Source organism: Rhodnius prolixus, unplaced genomic scaffold (assembly GCF_049639745.1).
Source record: "Rhodnius prolixus isolate KJV_2025 unplaced genomic scaffold, Rpr scaffold_7, whole genome shotgun sequence".
Lineage (NCBI taxonomy): Eukaryota > Metazoa > Arthropoda > Insecta > Hemiptera > Reduviidae > Rhodnius > Rhodnius prolixus.
The window spans coordinates 32,464,106-32,484,479 of record NW_027411582.1 but is presented as its reverse complement, the minus strand read 5'-3'; the positions used below and the strand labels follow the sequence as shown (position 1 = coordinate 32,484,479).

At 32.1% G+C, this 20,374-nt stretch overlaps 1 protein-coding gene and 1 long non-coding RNA gene across 8 annotated transcripts in view; one reads left to right on the top strand and one right to left on the bottom strand.

Annotated features, from left to right (window-relative positions):
- Window positions 1-1,124: 1,124 nt before the first annotated feature.
- Window positions 1,125-20,374, bottom strand: part of tn (tripartite motif containing protein thin) — a 61,174-nt gene continuing 41,924 nt past the window's right edge. For 3 of the 7 annotated variants that reach the window (XM_074114965.1, XM_074114966.1, XM_074114967.1), the window contains 16 exons: window positions 19,563-20,127; window positions 19,209-19,414; window positions 18,096-18,252; window positions 15,433-15,684; window positions 11,727-11,976; window positions 11,252-11,419; window positions 10,529-10,706; window positions 8,875-9,082; window positions 8,528-8,773; window positions 8,239-8,408; window positions 6,928-7,068; window positions 6,684-6,824; window positions 6,378-6,595; window positions 3,857-4,211; window positions 2,715-2,929; window positions 1,125-2,162 (listed from right to left, as the gene is read on the bottom strand). In XM_074114965.1, coding sequence (XP_073971066.1) covers window positions 1,997-2,162; window positions 2,715-2,929; window positions 3,857-4,211; window positions 6,378-6,595; window positions 6,684-6,824; window positions 6,928-7,068; window positions 8,239-8,408; window positions 8,528-8,773; window positions 8,875-9,082; window positions 10,529-10,706; window positions 11,252-11,419; window positions 11,727-11,976; window positions 15,433-15,684; window positions 18,096-18,252; window positions 19,209-19,414; window positions 19,563-20,127 — 3,636 coding nt within the window. In that variant the 3' untranslated portion in view covers window positions 1,125-1,996. The remainder of the gene's footprint in view (window positions 2,163-2,714; window positions 2,930-3,856; window positions 4,212-6,377; window positions 6,596-6,683; window positions 6,825-6,927; window positions 7,069-8,238; window positions 8,409-8,527; window positions 8,774-8,874; window positions 9,083-10,528; window positions 10,707-11,251; window positions 11,420-11,726; window positions 11,977-15,432; window positions 15,685-18,095; window positions 18,253-19,208; window positions 19,415-19,562; window positions 20,128-20,374) is intronic. The other 4 variants (XM_074114968.1, XM_074114969.1, XM_074114970.1 and 1 more) reach the window with 4 other exon arrangements.
- Window positions 13,132-18,239, top strand: LOC141447445 (uncharacterized). Its single transcript, XR_012454333.1, has 3 exons — window positions 13,132-13,462; window positions 16,785-16,829; window positions 18,105-18,239. It is a non-coding gene; the product is annotated as an uncharacterized lncRNA (long non-coding RNA).

Here is a 20,374-nt window from a genome sequence, read left to right as displayed (position 1 = left end):
ATCCTTCAGCACGTGTCGCCTTGGATTGAGCTAGGGAAGCATTGGCTAAAGAGGTGAGTCTGAGATATCTTGTTCCCTAGCGCCATGTGATCCCTTTCATCTCTAAGTAGACACCATTTTTTTTCTTCTCAAACTAGGACAATTTCGAGAGTTTGTTTAAAACAGAAAGTAACGCCTCCTAAGTTAAAATGCCTATAATTCAAAAGGCAAAGTGAGGTCGGGTTAGTAATAACCAAAAATATTGTAAAAAAAAAAAGGAAGGTTTAGTTGATTTCAACTCGACAGAGACAATCCTGGTCACAATTTAAACAGAGATTAAGGTAGTGCTACCTTCAGTACCAAAAGTTCAGATTGCTCTATTCTTTAATTAATCAACCGACAAACCTCATTGTTCGATTATTGCAAACATCTATACCCAAACCCTTTTTACTTTCGTAAGCTTGCCCCATATACATGGGCGAGGGCGCCAGTATCATTGCAATGATTAAGCAGCAAGTTTTACAGCATTAAGAGCTGTGTACCTCCAAGAACTGCGAGAAACAAATCCTCTAGGAGCTGGAAGTAATCACAATATAAAAATTTATTGACAGGAGAACACTTGTAATTAAAGAAAATACTATTCGAAGATAGATACAATATCGACACGGAAAAAAAACAGATTGACGACGGCAAAAACCAAAAATACCACAGGACGTTCTTCACTTTTAATCTTAACAGCTAATGATCATTTTAAATTTACACTTCGTGTTAGCATTATAATAAATTTGGCAATAGGAATTAAAGAGCTTCTTTAGAACTTTTATTTTCTTTAACAAATTATCGGGACAACACGATTTTCTATTCAAAACAGAACGTACGGTTCCTCAATGCATCTTCTCCAACAAGTTAAGTACAACTTCAGAAGATAGTTATGTTTAATTTGCAATAATTGTTTTAAAGCATCCTTGAAAAAATGGAACTAGATCAATCTACTCTTAAAGAGAATAAAAATAGTCATCGGCAATGCCATAATGTGATGACAATGTGTTATGCGAAGGTGATCGTCCCTTAAGATGGATTCCTCTCATGTCCGAAAGGATACGTATGGTAACGTTGTAATCTGTACGTGTAAATAAAAAAAATAGAACTGTTAACATAAAATTTTATTTTACTTAACAATTACTAATTAATTCAATAATTTAATTTATATAAAACAAAAAAACTCATTTTTGGATTAGGACGAAACAAATAAAATGCACACTTTTCTTTTTTGCCGATACAAATTCATCAGTCTAAAATAAAAATACATGATCCAAATGAGATTATTTAAAAAATGATCAGAAGACTTGTTTCATTTTTATTTGTTTGACTAAATGACTAGCACGAAATTGGTAACTAGAGTTCCATAAGTCCATATGCTCCTAATTGATCTTTAATTTATTCAAAATAATCCACCAATCACAATCATTTAATATTTAGATCCGTTTCCACTAGGGATTTCTAAAATGACAGAAATCGCTGGGACGGTTAATTTTTATCCTTCCAGTAATTTTAGGACACTTATGTGAAAAGAATAAGATGAAAACAGTGTCAAAATTTTAATATTTTTCTGTTCAAAAACAGAAGCTTACATTTATTTTACTGAAATAGTGATTTCAATAAGTTAAATGTAATCACTTATAATTGAAGTAATTCTTGACACCAGAAATATTACTGGTTTACATGTCATCTGATGTAGCTGTTTAAAAATATCGTAGTAAACCATTATTACAGTTCTCTTCCATCCTCTCTATCTTTTGGTGAAAAATACTAATAAATAAAAGCAGCAGTTAAATAACCAAATAAACGGAAACTAAGAAAATGTTTAGATAATTATATATATATATATATATATATAATTATCTAAAAAATATATATATAAATATCCATTATTTTAAAGACCGGCTAGAAGAGAAAAACCAAAGATTAGCTATAAGAGCTAATCCAAGATAGGTATTACTTATAATTTCTAAGATATTTATGATATGGACATTCTGCGTTGATAAATTGAACTGGCAGTTGATGGATATATCGTTAAAGATTGCCGACGATATCTTGGTGCTGGCACTGTTGCAGCGATTTTGATTTTCTTAATGGAAGGCGAATCAAATCTAAGATACTCTGTAGAACCAGTTAGGTGATTCCTGAAAAAAAAAAACCAAGTTAAGTTATCGTTTGCCTAATTAGAAAACAAGCCTAAAATGATTCCCAAGGAAAATAATATTAAATTACCTTGATTCTATTAATACCGTTGCTGCCATCAATATGATTATAATAACTCATATTAAGTATTGACACTCACACTAAAGATCTTTATTTAAATATGTATATATCTGATTAAATAAAGAGTTTAAACTATATTTAATTGTATTTAATAAATTAGTTAGAATAATATCCGATCTAGTAAAACAAAATGAGTGTCCAATCTTTGATTATAATTTTTAATATAAAAATAAACAATATCACCCAGCAAATTGCATAATAATCTTCTTTTTTCCACATTCCTTAACATTTCTTCAATTCATGCAACTGTTAGCTTCAAAAATTGCTTATGCTAATACTTCTACAGTCAATAGAATTAAGCATTAGTATTAAATTATTAAAAACCTACATTGTTTTATAAACTGTTCATTCAATAAATTAAAGAAAAAACCGCATACTTTCATTACAAATTAATGGAAATATTTAATGCTTACTCTAAAATACTTGAATCCTGTGGTTTTCCCGGTCGCACACGAGTATGTTGGAGTTTGACATGACTGCCACTCCCTCCAATCCCTTGAATTCTCCCTCGCCGCTCCCCCAACATCCAAACGCTCGGATGAATCCTCCTTCCGAGGTGAATATCTGGATCCGATTGTTGCCTGAATCTCCAACCAGTATGTAACCCTGGTCGTCCACTGCTACTCCTCTGTAAATGTTGATTGACAAATAACATATAAATTATCATATTTTTTTCTATAATAACAATAATTTTGTATTTACAAAGGATGCAGAATGCGTCAGAGCAAAAGTGAAACCATTTAAACAATTTATTTACAAGAACTTTTACAAAAGTTCTAAGATAACAATAATAATAATAAATCTATTTAAGAACGTCACAATAGTCTAATATTTTATAGCTCATGTAAGAAATAAAAAATATTCGCATTCAATTAAATTATTGAACATAAATAAACAAAACAAAAATATACACTTATATATCTGCTTTGCAGGCAATGCCATAAAGATTTCTGACTGAACTTAAATCACCAATGCAAAATGTTGGATGTTTATTTTTTACTTCAGCTTACTGAACGGTTTATTAAGAACAAAAAGTGCTTACTCATCAGAATTTTAAAAAAACTTTGCAGCCTTGCTTTGCTTACGAATTTTGGCAATTAATATGTACAAGCCATCATATAAATATGTACAAGTCAGTCTAATAAAAAGAATGAGATATTAGCAAATTTATAATTGACTATTTGGCGAAAGCGTGGAAAATTATCGAAGCTTTTTTTTTTTTTTTTTGTAACATAAAACTGTAAATAACACATCACTCGAATGCTATTAGTGACATAACCAAAATAACTGCATTTTTAATTAGATGTACTGATCAGTTGTCACAGAACTCGAGAGACATAGGTTTGTAGATCGGAATCCGATTATTAACCACTTAGTATTTACTTTTACTACAAAAAAAAAAGAAAAAGAAAAACAAACAAAAAACAAATACCATACTGAAGGAGTAGTGAAGCGAAAAGGTGGTGAAAAAATGTCGGGGAAAAAATAAAAGTTGCAAAAAATATTTTTATCTTTCTTTCAGAATTTTCGATAAAGATTGTCGTGCGCGACTTACAAACGGGCTGGAATGTGTCACCAATGATTGTCCCACAACGCTTGTATGCAAATCATGAAGATATGGCCGAGGAATGGAGATACCAGCAGTGATAGTTGGAGAACTGTCGAGCGACAATGATCTAGGAAACCTTGGCGGGCTACTTCGCACCGTGGTCGGCATTCTGGTGTGAGGCGGTGTAGTTAGTGAGATTGATCTTTGTATGACTGGTGGAGGCGATGGTGATCTCCGTGGGGGAGGCGATGGCGATCTCCGTGGGGGCGGCGATGAAGATGAAGATGGCAGTGAAGTAGTTGACGGTAAGATTACAGGGCCAGATAAACTTCTCCCATATACGGTTCGTCCTCTTTCACAACTGATCTCAGAAAAATAAGAGGAATTTTGTTGTTGGTCTTATAGTTCTCTCTTAGGATAATTAGTTATGAAGATGACCAATCTTTATTTTGAGAAGTATAATGAAATGACTCTACTATGAAGAAATGAATCTAAGACTTTCTTTCAGGTATCCTTTTAACTCTTCACATCAAACAACTCAAAGAAACTTATGTTCAGAGCAATAGCTTCATAAAATAAATGATAAATAGAAATTCTGAATACATTGTAATTAAAATTCTAACAGTACAAATTAATGTAATTAGAAATTTAAGCATAAAAGAGAATTGAAAACCCCTCTTTCCTTAACTCAAACTTTAGATACAAATTTATATTTTTCTTTTTCGTCTTATTGTGCCTAAAATACGAAAGTTAATAATAATTTTGAAGACATTGCCTACATACTATTAAATTTTTAAGCAAAAATTATAATTTTATTTTCAAAATTTGGAAATATCAATCCAAGAAAACAAATTATTGCAAAACCATTAAAAGCGTGGTTAAGACGGGAAAAAGTACAAGCTCAAAATTTTCAGTAATTTAAACGTAAGCTGTGGATTAGAATTTCATTTGAAAATTTTACATTTTTGTTTGAAGCATGTAAAAAAAGAAAAAAGAAAAGAATTCATAGTCTAAAATAGAAAACACTTGTTTAATATGTTTTAAAGAAATCTGTTTTGAGAAACGGACTTTTTTTTCACATTTTCTCAGAATGAATGGAAAAAAAAAATGAGCGTTTCCTTCAAAGGAAGGAAAATTTTTTCAATCTGAATTTCGGAGATTTAATTTGTGGAATAAAAAAGATAACATTAACTGCTCCTGAGAAGCTCTTACTTTGAAATCTCTTCATTCACAAAATCGGACTAAGAATAGACAACTGATTAGTTCTGGGTTTACCGTAACTTCTACTCCTACCTTGCGCACTCACAATGGATTTTGTTTGGAAACCATTTCTTTTCTACAGATACAAGAAAATCAGAAAGGAAACTGGTGGATGGCAAAAATAACTTGCCTGTTTCCAGAAAATTTACTTTCGTCAAATCAAAATAGTTCTTTAAAGGATTCTTTCATTAGATCCCACGCCGCAGTTGGAGAGGAGTGCATTGACTTTGGAAAAGAAGACTAAAACTTAGATTAACTTCTCATGATTTACATAATAGGTTTATACTTTGGCAGTCGTCTCTACCTGACGCAAATAAACACACCGGCATTATAGAGATAAAAATATGAAACATATAAACCCAGACTAACTCTAGACAGACAAAAGCTCATTACATTTACTCAAGGCAAATTAAGAATGCATAAGATTATACATTCTAGCGTCTAAACATTCACAATCCACACCTATCTTTTACCTAATACTGTAACCATCAAGTAGTACTCGTAAGCTACTAAGACATCAAAGGCAAAGATCCAGAGTTGAAGAGATGTTTGTGAAATGATTTTGGACTTACAAAACTCCTATATATGTAAACATGAAACTGTGATCTGTCCACAAAAAGTTTTATTAATTGAATATTAATTTCAAAGAGTTTTTTTCTAGTAATAAAATTGTATTCTTAAGTACTTGTACTTAAGAAACAGTTTTAGCAGCATGGAACTTCTAGGACAACTATTTATCCCCTTAATTCCAGGATATTTATGAAAAAAAGGATTAAATTACAAAAATCAGAAAGCGAAAATTGGTTATACTTTCGTAAACATTAACTAAATTAAAAACAAAAAGAAACAAAAAATATAATAAATTATGCAAAAAATAAGAATTTGTGCTTTTAATTTTATACGTTTTCTTTTTGGTTACTTGGCTAACAAAAGGTAAATTAGTCAGATTCAAAATTTCTCTAGCAATAAGTTTTCTGTTCGTCAGATTAAATTTGTTCATATCATTGCATATCATAGAGCAAATGATATAAGTACACCATCTGATCAGTGACACATTTCGAGGTGTTAAAAATATTTTAGTGATAGTGTAAAATTTTAATTTCCGTCAGGGGAAACTTTCAATATCAGCCTTGAAATTAAGCAAAAGCTACCTAGCGTCAATAAAAGCTTAATTATTACTGTATTAAATAAATAAAACAAAACTATAAGCTAGAAAATTTACTTCATGCTTGAAAATATTCAATTTTTGTAAAAGGAACTAACTAACCTTGGAAATTTGAATTGTCCTTCTTCAGAGCCTTCTTGTCCAAATGAGGACAGTAGACGACCGTTTACATCAAATATTTGTACACGATGATTATTTGAATCAGAGACAATCACACGATTTGTATTCGATACAGCAATATAATGTGGATGATCTAGCTGACCTATCTTTGAGCCGTGACATCCAAATTTACCAACAAATGTTCCGTCAGATTGGAAAACCTTAGAAAAGCACAAAATTTTAATTAAAAAAAAAAAACAAATTTTAATAAAACGTTTGAGAAAAGTATAGCCAGAATCAAAAAAGTACCTGTACTCTGTGGTTTTCTTTGTCACATACGTAAATAAATCCCAGAGCATCTGTGGTAACACCCCACGGATAGTTAAACTTCCCGTCTGCCGTTCCTTGTGAACCAAAAGCTCTCAAAAATCTTCCTGAAGGATCCATTACCTGTACAATGCACAAATATATTTGTTTCGAACATTTATCCATTAGCCCAGCAAATTTAAAAAACTATTAATTGAAAAATTTTATTAAACAAAAATAATCTTACTTGAATTCTGTGATTGTAACGATCAGCAATAATAAATTGGCCAATTCTATTCACAGCAACACCAGCCAAACAGTCAAATTCTCCTTCACCGTTTCCATAACTACCAAATTCTTTATGAAATATTCCATTTGAGTCAAACACCTAATCAATAGAACAGCAAATTATTAATAATTATATTTATTTTATTTTTTTAATATTTAAGAGGACCATACTTAAATAGAATCACATTTGTGAATGTTCAGGTAACTCACACTGCCGAGTTGTCCTACCGGACAGTTTTAATTTGAAAATTATTAATAATAATAATAATAATAAGTGTTTATTTGAACAAAATATTATATAAACCATACTAAATGAAAAATACACTTTTCGACAATAGATATACGTCCGTCTGCCAAGTTAGTCTTTAACTTACAGAATATATATAAAATAAAAATAAAAATGAAAAAGCAACTTAATTAACTTATAACATAACTAGAGAAAATGAAACCTAGAGAGAATAATAATAAAACAATATTAATAATAATAACATATTTACATTATATACATACATATTTATCCATTGTACTGGGCAACAAGAAAACCTCTGTATGTGGATGCCGCCCTCGCATACCTGCAAAGTCTATCCCAATCCTTCCCGTTTAACATAAGTATTCTATTAGGTCTTCTTTGGACAGTTGAACCTTCCCAAAATACCTCACTCTATACTCGGCAAGAATTAGGCGCACAGCCAGAAAATGGAGAATATCCTCTTTAGCTTTCAAGTTTCACATGGTACAATCCCAGTTGGCTTCAGTGGACCATGGTTTATAGTTGAGACCCAGCATATGACACCTCGTCCGGAATACTGACCTCATCGTTGATAGCTTCTGCTCATCTAAAATGTATGTCACTCTACACATGAGAGCAGCTCTTTATAAAGACTGTAGCACTCCGAACGAGATGCCAAACCCAACATTTCCTCACCATGACCACGACCCACCAGTTCCACAACCTTATCCATTCTCACGGACAGTTCCTGGGCATTAGCGCGTACAATTTCTATATCGCTGTCGTACTTCCCAGCGAGGTCCAGCCACGTCCTGAACCAATATAATTTCCTATCCATTACTTTATTGGCTATTTGTTGCGTAAGCCTGGTATTCACGTGTTTTAAAGTCTTTATTATGTATATAACGTGCAGTCGCAGGGTATAAGCATACATAGACTTTAATCCCGTTTCCAAAAAAACATGTAAGTTGGGGTACGCTGGGGCAAGGCGAAAAGCTTCTTTATAAAATATAATTTGAACATTAAATAGAATTTACTCACTTGAACCCTATGATTGGACGAGTCAGCGACAACAATTGAATTTTCAGGACCTGTAGCAACTCCTCGAGGCCATGTAAAACTTCCTGGTTCGCTCCCCCTACTCCCCACACTGAACACCTGTCTACGTTTCGCCGCATACTGTACTCTAGTACTGGAGCCTACTGCGAAACCTAGAACAAAGTCACGAGAAGTGAAGAAAATAATTTTGCAGAAGTTATTTTTCAAAAGATATCGCTCAATTGTAGCTGAGTTTGTCTTTAGTTTCAAAGATCGAGCGATATGGACTTACCTTGATGTAGAGGGTGTTGAGTGGGTGAAGTGGGGGAGGCGGGCGAGTTTTTTTGGTCGTCATCAGAGTTATCGGTTCTGAGTGGCAATCCAAGAGATAATCGCCTTGAGTTCGACACTCCTGCTCCACTTTCTTTACCTCGGGCGCCATATTTATTTTTCAAATACCTCGCCCAAGAGCTAAGCGCAGCACCATCTTTCTCACCAACACCAGACGTACTACTGCTAGATCCAAGAGCTCCTGTTCCTATTGTTTGAAGATTTGCAAATTAATATAATGTAAAGAACTAAATGATAATAAAAATAAAAAAATCTCTAAAACAATAACTTCAACTATTAACTACTAACCTGAGCTAGCCGGCCTGTCAGGGCTAGGTTCCCTAGATTTAATAGCGTGTGAAGATCTACTTCTAGAGAGATCGCTTCCATAACGATTAGCAAGATATGCAGCTGGTGAATTCGCAGCAATCACATCTTCTTCGTCATCATCATCGCCAAGATTATGTGTAGATTTTGATCTAGCTAATCTTGATTTGCGATCCTGTAAACGGTCAGCCTGTATACAACAATAAAGATTTTTTTTTTTGCATGCCAAACAACAAAGATCTGTCACAATGACCTAAAGTTATAAACTAGGTTTTTCACACAAAATAGGTTCTCTAAAAAAAACTATCTCTCGTTGAAACTTTATCAAAGGTAATGAAATAACGATGAAGTCGAAATTAAGTTTTAAGTTATGATTGCTTATTTTTCAATATCATGCAAACATCATGCGTATCACAGTCAAATTATAGCAATGCATATTTCAATCTAAAGTCATAGCAGTGGCAAGTGTCAAGGGATGCCACGTCACACACACACATTCATTACTTCAGGTATCTTTTGAAGCTCAGTACTGATCTATCTCAGCACTGACGTATATTCACATCCTGATTAAACTGATCGGACCAATGGTAGGGGCACACACTTACAGCAGATGACAGTTTTCTAGAATGTATTCGCGATTTGTCAGCAAATTGAAGATTATCGACCAACTGCGGGAGAAAGAGTTTTATACCCAGAATAAATATTTATTTCGTTTGTCGTTTACGTATTTCCCCGGAAGTTCACGAACTTGCGAAGGCGTAATGTTGACAGATATACTTCAATTTTGAAATTCCAAACAAGTAAACGTTTATTATTACAATTAAAAGAATAAATTAAATGAAGTTACGTTTAATTTCACCTCTAACAGGAAACAATTTTCGCTCTCTGCGATAAAACCCATAGACGCAGCCCTTCACTGCATCCAAATACAGTGCACAAAGTTTGAGATGCTTTCTCTACGATGTATGGTAAGTACGCCTGAAGGGCGAGTAACCAGTGTACCCAGTTGTAACAGGGCGAGGGTCTTGACCCTGACCAGGCTGAAAAACTTGCAAAGGCGACTACCAAATGAAAACACAGAGCCACCCACAATTGGTGGATGGATCCATTTTCATATCAGGCGAAGATGAAACTTAATACTGTCGTAACTACGATGTGACCGTTGGTTTGCGATATGAGACCTATGACCATTGGAAACCAGAGGATAATAAGAAAAAAAACGGTTATTAGGAAAACCCTGAACTTGTAAAAAAAGAATAAAACCATTAAAATTGCTTGTTACTTTTTCTTGCTATTTCTGAGTTTTGCTTTTCTCAGAAATCAAAAACAGTACATAAAAACTGCAACAAAACCTTTTCATGCATAAAAGTAATCTCTATTTATTTTATCGTACTCTGAGATCACATATCAAGCATTATTTTATAAAATCTAAATTTGGAAATAAAACGTTGGTAGTTTAGGCTGTTGTGTAGTGCTTATAGCACGAGCATTTTAAGATAATATTCTGGACTTCAGAAAAGTTTTAGAACTGCAGACCAAGAACTCTAGAAAGTATTTTTTTTTTCTTATAATCACAAACTTTGTGAAAAGCTTCAGATGATTTGGTAAGGAAAACTGACAACATTTGATTATTTACCTTCAATGCAGAGTATCTGGACCTTGGACTTTGAGCTGAACTAGAAGAACTACTTGTGTTTGAAGTACTAGTACCAAATCTACGTGATGCACCAGGATCTTCTTCTTCAGGAGATACAGCAGCTGAGCTTTTACTCTTGTTTAGAAAACGTGATGTAAACCCACCTGGACCATAACGGCTATAAACAAATTTTATAATTTCTTTAACAAACTAATATAATGATGATACAAAATGTCGTTAAATACAAATAAATTCATATTTAAGTATGCCAAACTAAATACAAGTTTATATTTTCCAGATTAATATTATTTTGGTAATGTTTCATTTTAGAAAAAAAAGTATTATTAATATTATTGTTGAGGCAATATCACATTGGGTGAAGTGCCGACGGTATGTACTATATGTTGAGCAAAATATGTTCAAAAAACAACTTGTGAGTAACATAATATGTATGTAGTAATTTAATTTAAACCATTTTCACTTTTCAAGTAGTTTTTTCGATCTCATTTCTTCCATAATGTCTTTGGAAAGAAAATATATCAGTGTATAATTTTTAATTAAGATTTTCTATGATTAAAAAGATGTCTTCATCAAAAGCTGTAGGAGTACAAATATTTAAAAATAATAATATACCAATTTTAATTGTGATGTTATACTTCTGGAAAATACAATACCTTTCAAAGTTTTTAGCAGAAATTTTAAATGACTTGGCACATGGAATACCTCGATGATGTTGTATCATCATCCTGCGTTGAAGGCGCTGCAGATGATGCTGCTGAAGATCTTGTACGCCATGGTGCCGTCTGTGCGGTAGAAGATTCATCACTGATCCTTGATGAATGGGTATCACGTCCATAAGTTGGCCGATATGTGCTATCATTGTAGCGTGATCTAGAAATTTAATACAAGTTTGGCACTTTAATGAAGGCATGTTCATATTTGAAGGTAAACAAGGATTTTTTTTTCTTCTGCAGCCGAAGGAAACTTGATTAACGATACGAGAGATTGTTTCTTACACATTTTGAATTTTTTAATCGTTAAAAAAACTAAAGATTCAAGTAAAAATACAAAATTGAAACAAAAAGCAATTGTATCTTGCTCATTTGAATTTTAGTCTAAAGACAATCTATTCTAGATTACCATGCAGAATAAACAACAAATTTTAAATATTAACTATGTAACCAATTAAGCTAATAACCTTGTCGGAGATAGCTGATAACTTTCATCAGTGCTAGTCCTCCTCGCTTGAGCACTTCTAGCCAACAATGGACCAATATCAGTCTTAGCCATTTCTGTTGGTTTCGGAGCAACCGGCACTGGTACTTCTTCTTCAGAACTACTCTCTTCAGAGCTGGTTTCTTCTTCAGAGCTCGACTCATCTTCATCTTCTTCTTTTGGCGTGGACTTTTCTATGGGAGGTGTACTAACTCCAGTTACCCTATTACTACCTAAACAATTTAAAAGTTCAATTTTTAATTTTTTTTGTCGAACAAAAAAAATAAAAAAAATTCTAGTTTAATAACATGAATTAGTACAAAACAAATTTGACAATATAAATAAAGTGATGGCACTTTTTACACTGTAGTTTTGAGTTATTTGGATTTTTTTTTTTTTTAAATGTTAGTGAATTGAAGACACTAAAATGGTGCTAATCAAACTTTTGTTATTTAAAATAAAACTATTTGGTAAAATTTTAAGCTGTTTAATCTACTTCTACGATCGCTGTTTGACTACTAAAAATCCAATATTTTGTTTTCTACATTATGTTAAAATAATAAGCGTTAAACTTAATTATACTTAATTGCAGCATGTCTGGTATGATTTGAACGATATGTACATAATGAATTTTCAGTTACTAAATGAGAGTTAAGAAACAAAAATAAATCAGCAGGGTGGATTTGTTATAAACACGCCATTAAACAAAACTCCCAAAGGTTAATTCATCTCTCTCTATTTTTTTTTGTTTAATTTAATTTTGGCAATTTCGATTTTTTTAAAAATGCTTTTCGTTTTACTTTTTGTTTGTTTGTACATTTTCTACCTGGATTTGTTTTGTTAACTATTCTCATATTGCTGTATAATGGGGTTGTTTGCGATCTTGAATGAACCCCTACTTCGTATTGATGTCGTTGTAAGTCTAGATTTTTGTGCTGTGCGTCACCCAACCCTCTCCTAGAGTAAAAACCAATAAAACAAAAGAAAAAAAATAATAATTGTTTTAAAATTTTGTAAAAGTTTAGCTGTTTTTTTTTTTTTAAATTAAATAAATTAATTAAGGATGAGACAGTTTTTATTGCAATGTTTCAACTCGTATTTTCCCTAAACGAAGTCAATATAATTGAAAAACATTTTAAGAGAACAATGTTGTCGCATCCCTAATTCTAAATTTCCTTAAATTGTTTTTTTTTTGGGGGGGGGGAATCAAAGGGATATTATAATTTAGTTTGAACATAAAGCCATGCTTTCTTACTTAAAATTAAACAAAAATTAAAACAAAATTTTACATGCTGCATTTAAGTGGTAAATTTGTTAATATGCTAATATGTTTTGTTTTTGAGATCACATTTGTAAATTTCAACCATAAATAATAACTGTTGAAAAAACAAAGAGTTATTAAATATTAAAATTAAGTTTTTTGATAAAGTTGTTTACTTTTTCAAATAAGTTCGAGGTGAGATCATGTTAAGTATTTTTCTTTTCTGGTGGAAACATACTCGTATGTTGGTTTTCTTGTACAAATTAAATTTTGGGGGAATGAGTAAGAAATCTATTGTGAATCGCTTAGGTTGGTTTTTGGAGGTGGAAGTACTTGATAGCAATGTTCAGTGGCAGTAAGTAGATTAGAAAAAAAGGGGTAAAACGTTCATTTGAATTTTATGAAAGCATAAAAATTATGTTTTCGAAAAATCCATGGATTGATCTTAACCTAAAATCGTAAGTATCATTGGAGTTTATCTATTCATATAAAAATGAATGTGTGTCTGTTTGTTTGTACTCGATAGATTCAAAAACCATATATCCAATCGCCGTGAAAATTTGGGAAATTATTAGGTATATCCCCGGGAAGGTTTTTGCAATTTTTTTTTAAAATCAGAGTTGGGGTTCTAGGTGCTCCCGAACAAATATCCCAAAAATATCAAAATAACATTTAATTAGTAATATTTGTTAAAAGTGTAACCATGAAAAACAGTTTTTTGCAATTATTAATACGAGAATAAATTATACCGAGGATGGTGGAAAATCCATTAAACTAAAAGTACTCAACAATACTATTGACGTTGATAATCGTTGGGTAGTACCATATTCTCCATTACTACTAAAAACGTATAACGCACGCATAAATGCTGAGTAGTGCAATTCAGTGAAAGCTATAAAATATATTTGCAAATATGTGAACAAAGGAAGCGATATGGCAGTGTTTGGGGTGGAAAATACAACTGCACCTAACGATGAAGTCACCCAATATCAACTGGGACGCTACATAAGTAGCAATGAGGCCGTATGGCGTATTTTATCATTTTCCATTCATGAGCGATATCCAACGGTTGTTCATTTAGCAGAAAATGGACAGCGTGTGTATTTTACATCAGAAAATGTACGTGCAAGAGCAATGTCACCACCTCCAACAACATTAACTGAATTTTCACATTATGTAGAAATGCTACCTTTGCAAGGACACTACTGTACTCTGAAGTAGGAATAATTTTATTGTTAATTTTCATTTCGATGTATTGTATACATTTGGTCATTAATAAATTATGTTTGAGGTATCAAAACTGCCTTTTTGTTAAACACAGCAACGTGTGAACGGGTACAGCTAGTCTAGTAATAAATCTTATTCATAATAGTTTAAAAGTATTTTTAAGACTGTCAGAATACTACTAAGTTTTTAATAGCGCAAGAAGATGATTGTCTTTATCTGAGACTGCGACACAATCTTAATGAGGAGATTCCAGATCAAATCAACTTAATTAAGCTAGATAAATGAAAATAGTACATAATATCACATCATATAATTAAAATTATTTTCAGAAACAATACAGAACCAATTTCAATTAAATTAATGAAATAATTTCAAGCTGCAACCTAAAAAAATCTTGAAAGCAAGCTTTGAATTTGAATACTTCAACAAAGTCTTTCACCAGAGCGAGTTATTGTTAAAAAAGTAAAGCTGAAAACAAATTTAAGGCATATATTTATGGTTGACTATACGTGGTCATTTAGTTGAAGTCTTAGTCAACGATGGGTCGTCAAATAACATCAAAGTTAAAAAAAAAAACTGCTTATTTTCCTAAAGTTCAAGACTAATTTCATTTTGTTCATTTGCTGCAAATGCAGAAATTTACTCCATTGGAAATGAATATATTTGGACTATATTTTTCACACAAGTAGTCTAGCTCAGTTTGAACTTTAAATAACTGTTTGTTTTTAACAAAATCAACACAATATTTCTTAGATAACTAAAAATATAATAGATTAATTATTCTTTTACAAATAGTAATTAAATTCACTTTAACTAAACTAAAAATTTGAAATGCATAAATTATTAATTAAACCATCTACAATTAATGTTCTAGATTTGTTTAGTGTAGAGGGAATAAATTTTGAAGAGCTGTTCATAGGTAAAATGATTATTTGATAAATTATGTGAATAACTAAGAAAACATTTTTTTTTAAAACTTGAGATTTTCGGAAGAAAAATTATGTTAATAATTATTTTATAAAATTCTAGAAGCTGCAAATCAGGATCTCCACCCAACTAAGGCTTTGTTAAGTAGCTCTCTTATGAATCAACTGGTGATACAGTAAATTTATGTAAACCAGGAAATATGCCTATCAGAGAAAACCGCGATCAATTTTCCTTTTTTTTTTTGTTTTAAATTTATATATTCATTTTATTTTACCTCCGGGTAAAAAACGGCTGTGAAACCTTGGCGATTCATTGGGCTGTTGGGAGGAACTGTTAGGCGGAGTGCCTGGCGATGATGTTACACTTGCTGGAGGAGACTGTGGTGCAGATTGGAACGCAGCTCCGGCCTTCGCTAGTTTCTGTTTTACTTCTTCCGTAGTAAAGGCTGCTCCAGTACTTCGGCTCAATGAGTCTACAGATCCAGTTGAATCCATGCTTCCAGAGCGACCTGTTTTCTTCGTGATACCTGAACCGACACGAACCCACTGTTTTTTTGTTTGTTTGTGTGTGCGCTTATTCCTTTTTTTTTTTTTTTTAATTTTTTTTGAAAAATAGAAACTAATTTTTGTTTTAAAATGTTATTTAATTTCGTTAAAACGTTTCTTTAACGTTGAAAATATAGTAATTCTGTACACAGTGTCCATTTATTGGTATGAGAGTATGCGGTCAAAAACAAGACATTCAAATCCGATTGAATTTCCTCCTTGAATTCCTGCGATTAGGAGCTGGAATGCCTTGAAGATATTATAGGCTGTTCTGAAGATGTAGAGGGCTGGGAAGCTTAGAGCGTCTTACACAGTTTTTGGGAACGGTTGGGGATAGAGAGAGGGCAGAAACAATGCTCAAGTCTCACTCGGATAGTCTTTCCAATGATCTCTAGTTTTTTTTTTTAAATTGGTCACTGGTCATGATTGGACCACTAGGTTCACTTGGATGATCAATCATCTAAACTAGGTAGACAAGGCAGGACTTCAGTCTTGAATGTGAGAATTATGGGTCGAGACAGGTACTTACTTAAAAATCAGTATGCCTGTTATGCTATTCTACAGCAAAGTGTAAATAAAGAGTGGCATTAATCTCAACAGAATGATTGGCAAGTTTTGAGCTGGCATGTTCTGCGATAAAGTAGAACGTTGGAAGGCTTTGAGGACTACGAAGCTTTGAAGATCCCACTCCACGTTTCCCTACTTAGGAATTTTTTTTTAGCCTGGATGCACCCACTAAAGACCCTCCAATGATTCCCGAACAAAGTTATCTTTCAATATCTTTCAACCCTTAATCTCCTTTTCACTAAGCTATTTCATGAGAACAGCCACTGTTCGGACAACTTAATCAGTGGATAAGTGTTCCACTAATTAATTCTAACAACTAATAGGAAAACCTAAAATGATGCTCATACCAAAAATGGCCATCGATAAGGTGTTTCCGTTTAGTGATATTAATACAAATATAAGTTAGATATTTATACAACGGATTTAGCTCATGCAACCGATAAGAAATGAAAATGCTTTTATTTATTTGTTGCCTAAATATATTAACAAACAATAACGTCTGATTCTAATACAGGATTTCTGATATTGTCAAGAACAAGACATACAAAGCCTTACACAGGTGGGTAAAATTTACTCAGAATGTTATTAGCTGATATGTTAATTAAACATTTTTATGTACAATAGAAATATATATGTTAAAAGTATTATATAATATAAAAATAAAGTGTTATATGATAGTTTCAAGTAAAAATAAAAAGAGTAAAGTGTGAACTGAAGAAATTTTAACTACAATTAGTTTAAAATAGATATAACTATAGAAACTTACAAAGTATTTTTTTCTTTTTAATTCTTATTTCAGAAGGGCATCCACTACAATTTTTATAAATAAATAAAAATGATTTTAATCATTCACTTACGTTTCGCATATGTAAGCAAAGAAAAGGGCAATTATAAAATAACACTCCATACTTTGCTTAAAACAATTAAAAATATAAAGCGTATGCAATTAATCGAGTTTCAGTTAATTTTTCTGGTTTATAAAAACTGAAAACCCCAAGCTTTTTTTAAAAATCTTTATTTATCCAACATCTATTTTCTTTAAATTCGTACACTTTTATTCTTGATTTCCTTAAATGTCTATAACACAAAAAAAATTAAGGACCTAGAAAATGGAAGATGACAGAAAATGTAAAGACTTTCTACAAAGAAACCTAGCACATAACTGCTTCGCTGTTTTGCACATTTGAGAAACAATCGATATGAAGATTATTTGATTATTTTAAAATATAGATTAAACCGAGATTAGAAAAAAATTTTTATTAACTACTTTTTGGAATATGTTCCACAAAATTAAAAAAAAAAATGTTTCCAAGCTACAGTTTTTTCAATTTTACAATTCCAAAATCATTCACTAAATTTTAGTATCACTAATTCAAACAATTAAAATTTGTACTTTAAAAGACTGATTTTTCGAAAACACAAAACATCCTTTTATTTAGTACTAAAGTAAAGTTACAACTTAATTTTTCATCAAAGCATTATTCAAGAAATTCTTCAAATAATCGTCATAAAACTGGTCTGTTAAAATTTGCAGCTTTTTAATGGAGAAAAGTAATGATAATAAAAAGCGAACTAAATGTTCTAAAGCAGCCAAATAGTAAAACTTGAGCATACAAATTTACATCAAACAAAATTAGTTTATAAATTAAAACATCAAGAAAAAAAACTTTTTAATTCAACATTAGGCGATACTAATTGTTGAATAATCTCAAATCCGACTTAGGATAAGGCACAACTTTTTTATGGAAAGAAAAATACAGATAATCAAATCATAAAAACAAATTATACCACATTTGAGGTATAAAAGAGTTAATATAACATTTACCTGTGACAGTTGAAGAAACATCACTGGAAGCTGAAGATCTTCTGGAACCTCCTTGAGCTAGGACTGGTGGGCGCGTTGCAGAGGTTTTCCTCTGAGATGGACTTTGACTTAAAGAAGCTGGTGGGCTTTCATCAGATTCTTCACTGCTTGAAGCTGCCTGTTTTAAGACAAAGCATAATTAGTATAAATACAATAGTTTAAAAAATATTATTAATATCTTATTGCTGATAAATTTATCAGTAAAAATTGATTGCGTTTAGAAAATAGGATTGATTGTGCTTCAGAAAATTATCCATACTATTTTTTATTTAGTTTTGTTTCACTTATGTTATACATAAACAAAAAGATACGTCAAGATCGTTTCTTAAACAAACAAAACATATCTAAAAATTAACTATTAGTGGGGCATCCCAGAATTTGATTTTTTCATCCCCTGCTTCTTGAGGGAAACTGTAATGGCTGAGGTGCCATTCTGTGATATGTTTACATTTTCACAGTTCTTACCGGAAAATCTTTTAGCTCGAATTTATAAATGCTAGTAATAAACATTTGCCCGGAAAATTCAACGGAAAAGAAGAGAAATTAAAGTTGATTTAAGTTAGCTTCAGATATCTATAACTATCTTTTTTAAAAGTGTGCTTTTAAAGTGTTTTAAGAAAGATCAAAAACTTCAAATTAAGGATTAAAATCTATATGTTTAAACCAAAATAATCTTTCTGAGGCTAACCAAAACTGTTCACACAGTCATCCAATTAGAAATAAGAATGGACGACAGAAAAAGAGTTCTTTAGCTGAGATCAATTTCAACCAATCTTATTGCATTTAAAGAAAAAAATCGTGACGAACTCTAAAATTTAGCATTTCGACTAAATACCAACAGATGATAATACTATAAATACAGAAGTTTTACAATTTCAATTTAATAAAAATAACACTAGAGTAAAGTTATAAAAGACTAAACCAACTCACTTTATCAATAATTTTTGGATAATCTGCTTCCAGTAAGCAAAATGAAAAAAATTGTAATTCAAGCATTCTTTCTCAAGTAATTAAATGATATATTTTAATTATATTTACAGCAAATGATTCTACGACTAGCTATTTGGAAAATACCTGAGGAGGTGTTTGTTTAGCAGCCTGGTCAGATCCAGGACTACTTCTGGCTGATTGCGGTGAAGTCGGTCTATCTTCTTCTCTGCGCAGTGCTGTTACCCTATCCGCCCCAGGACGTTCCGGCTCTCGGGGCTCACCTGGAGCATTTTTCATCTGACGTTTTATTTTAGTAATTTCATCTTCTTCAGATACCTGCCGCTGAGCCACTGTTAAATTTTTAAAATCAGCTATTTAAAGAAAGGAGAACAAAGATCGAGAGGAATAGAATAAAAGCTCTTAAAAATAAAACAAAAAGACTTGAACAAGGTCAAGATAGCACAATTAAAAAGAATATTTATCAATCGCGATAATTACCTGGAGGTTGCCTTTTCGGCTGCGCCTTAGGCTGTTGCTGTTGCTGAACAGGTTGTGGAGGCGGTTCTGGTCTGTCCTTCTTCACTTCCGACTCTTTCAGTCTTTTCATCACCCTTGGACAATCATATAGTCTTGTAATACCGCTAAGGGGCCCTTTAGCCACATCTTCAGTATCCAGCACTTTTTCTCTTTCTTTTTCTTTAGCATGCTCAAATCTAACCGATCTACCAACGTTCGTATCATTATCTGAATCTGTATTATCACCACCATGGCGTAATCTTCTTAAACGAGATCTAGCCGAAGGACGACTTTCTTCGTAATCGCCATAATCATAGTCCCTTTCTTGTTGCCTTCTTGTATAACGTTCACCAAATTTACGATTATTTAATGGAGACACTCTACCTTCATCTCTTTCGTAGCGATCTTCCTGCTGTCTGTACTGTGCGGCTAGCCTATGATCACTTTTAGATCTCATCAAACCAGGGGCCTGTTGAGCTTGTTGATTCATTACAAACTGATGAGGCATACTAATGTTCAAATCTCCATACGTGGAAACGTGCATTACCTGCAAAAGTTAAGGAATTAAATAGGAAATTTATAATTCCACCACTTAATACATCTAAAAGTTATAAGAAGATCAATTTATCAATGGAAAGACTATTTATATGAATATTATAAAAGAAATACGAAGTATAAGCTAAGATCTGTGAATTAAAAATTATATTCATAAGTTTCTCTAATTCTTTAAGTTTCACTCATTAAACAAATTTTGGAAAACTTAATACAATTTAAAACTGTCCAGTAGGGCAGTT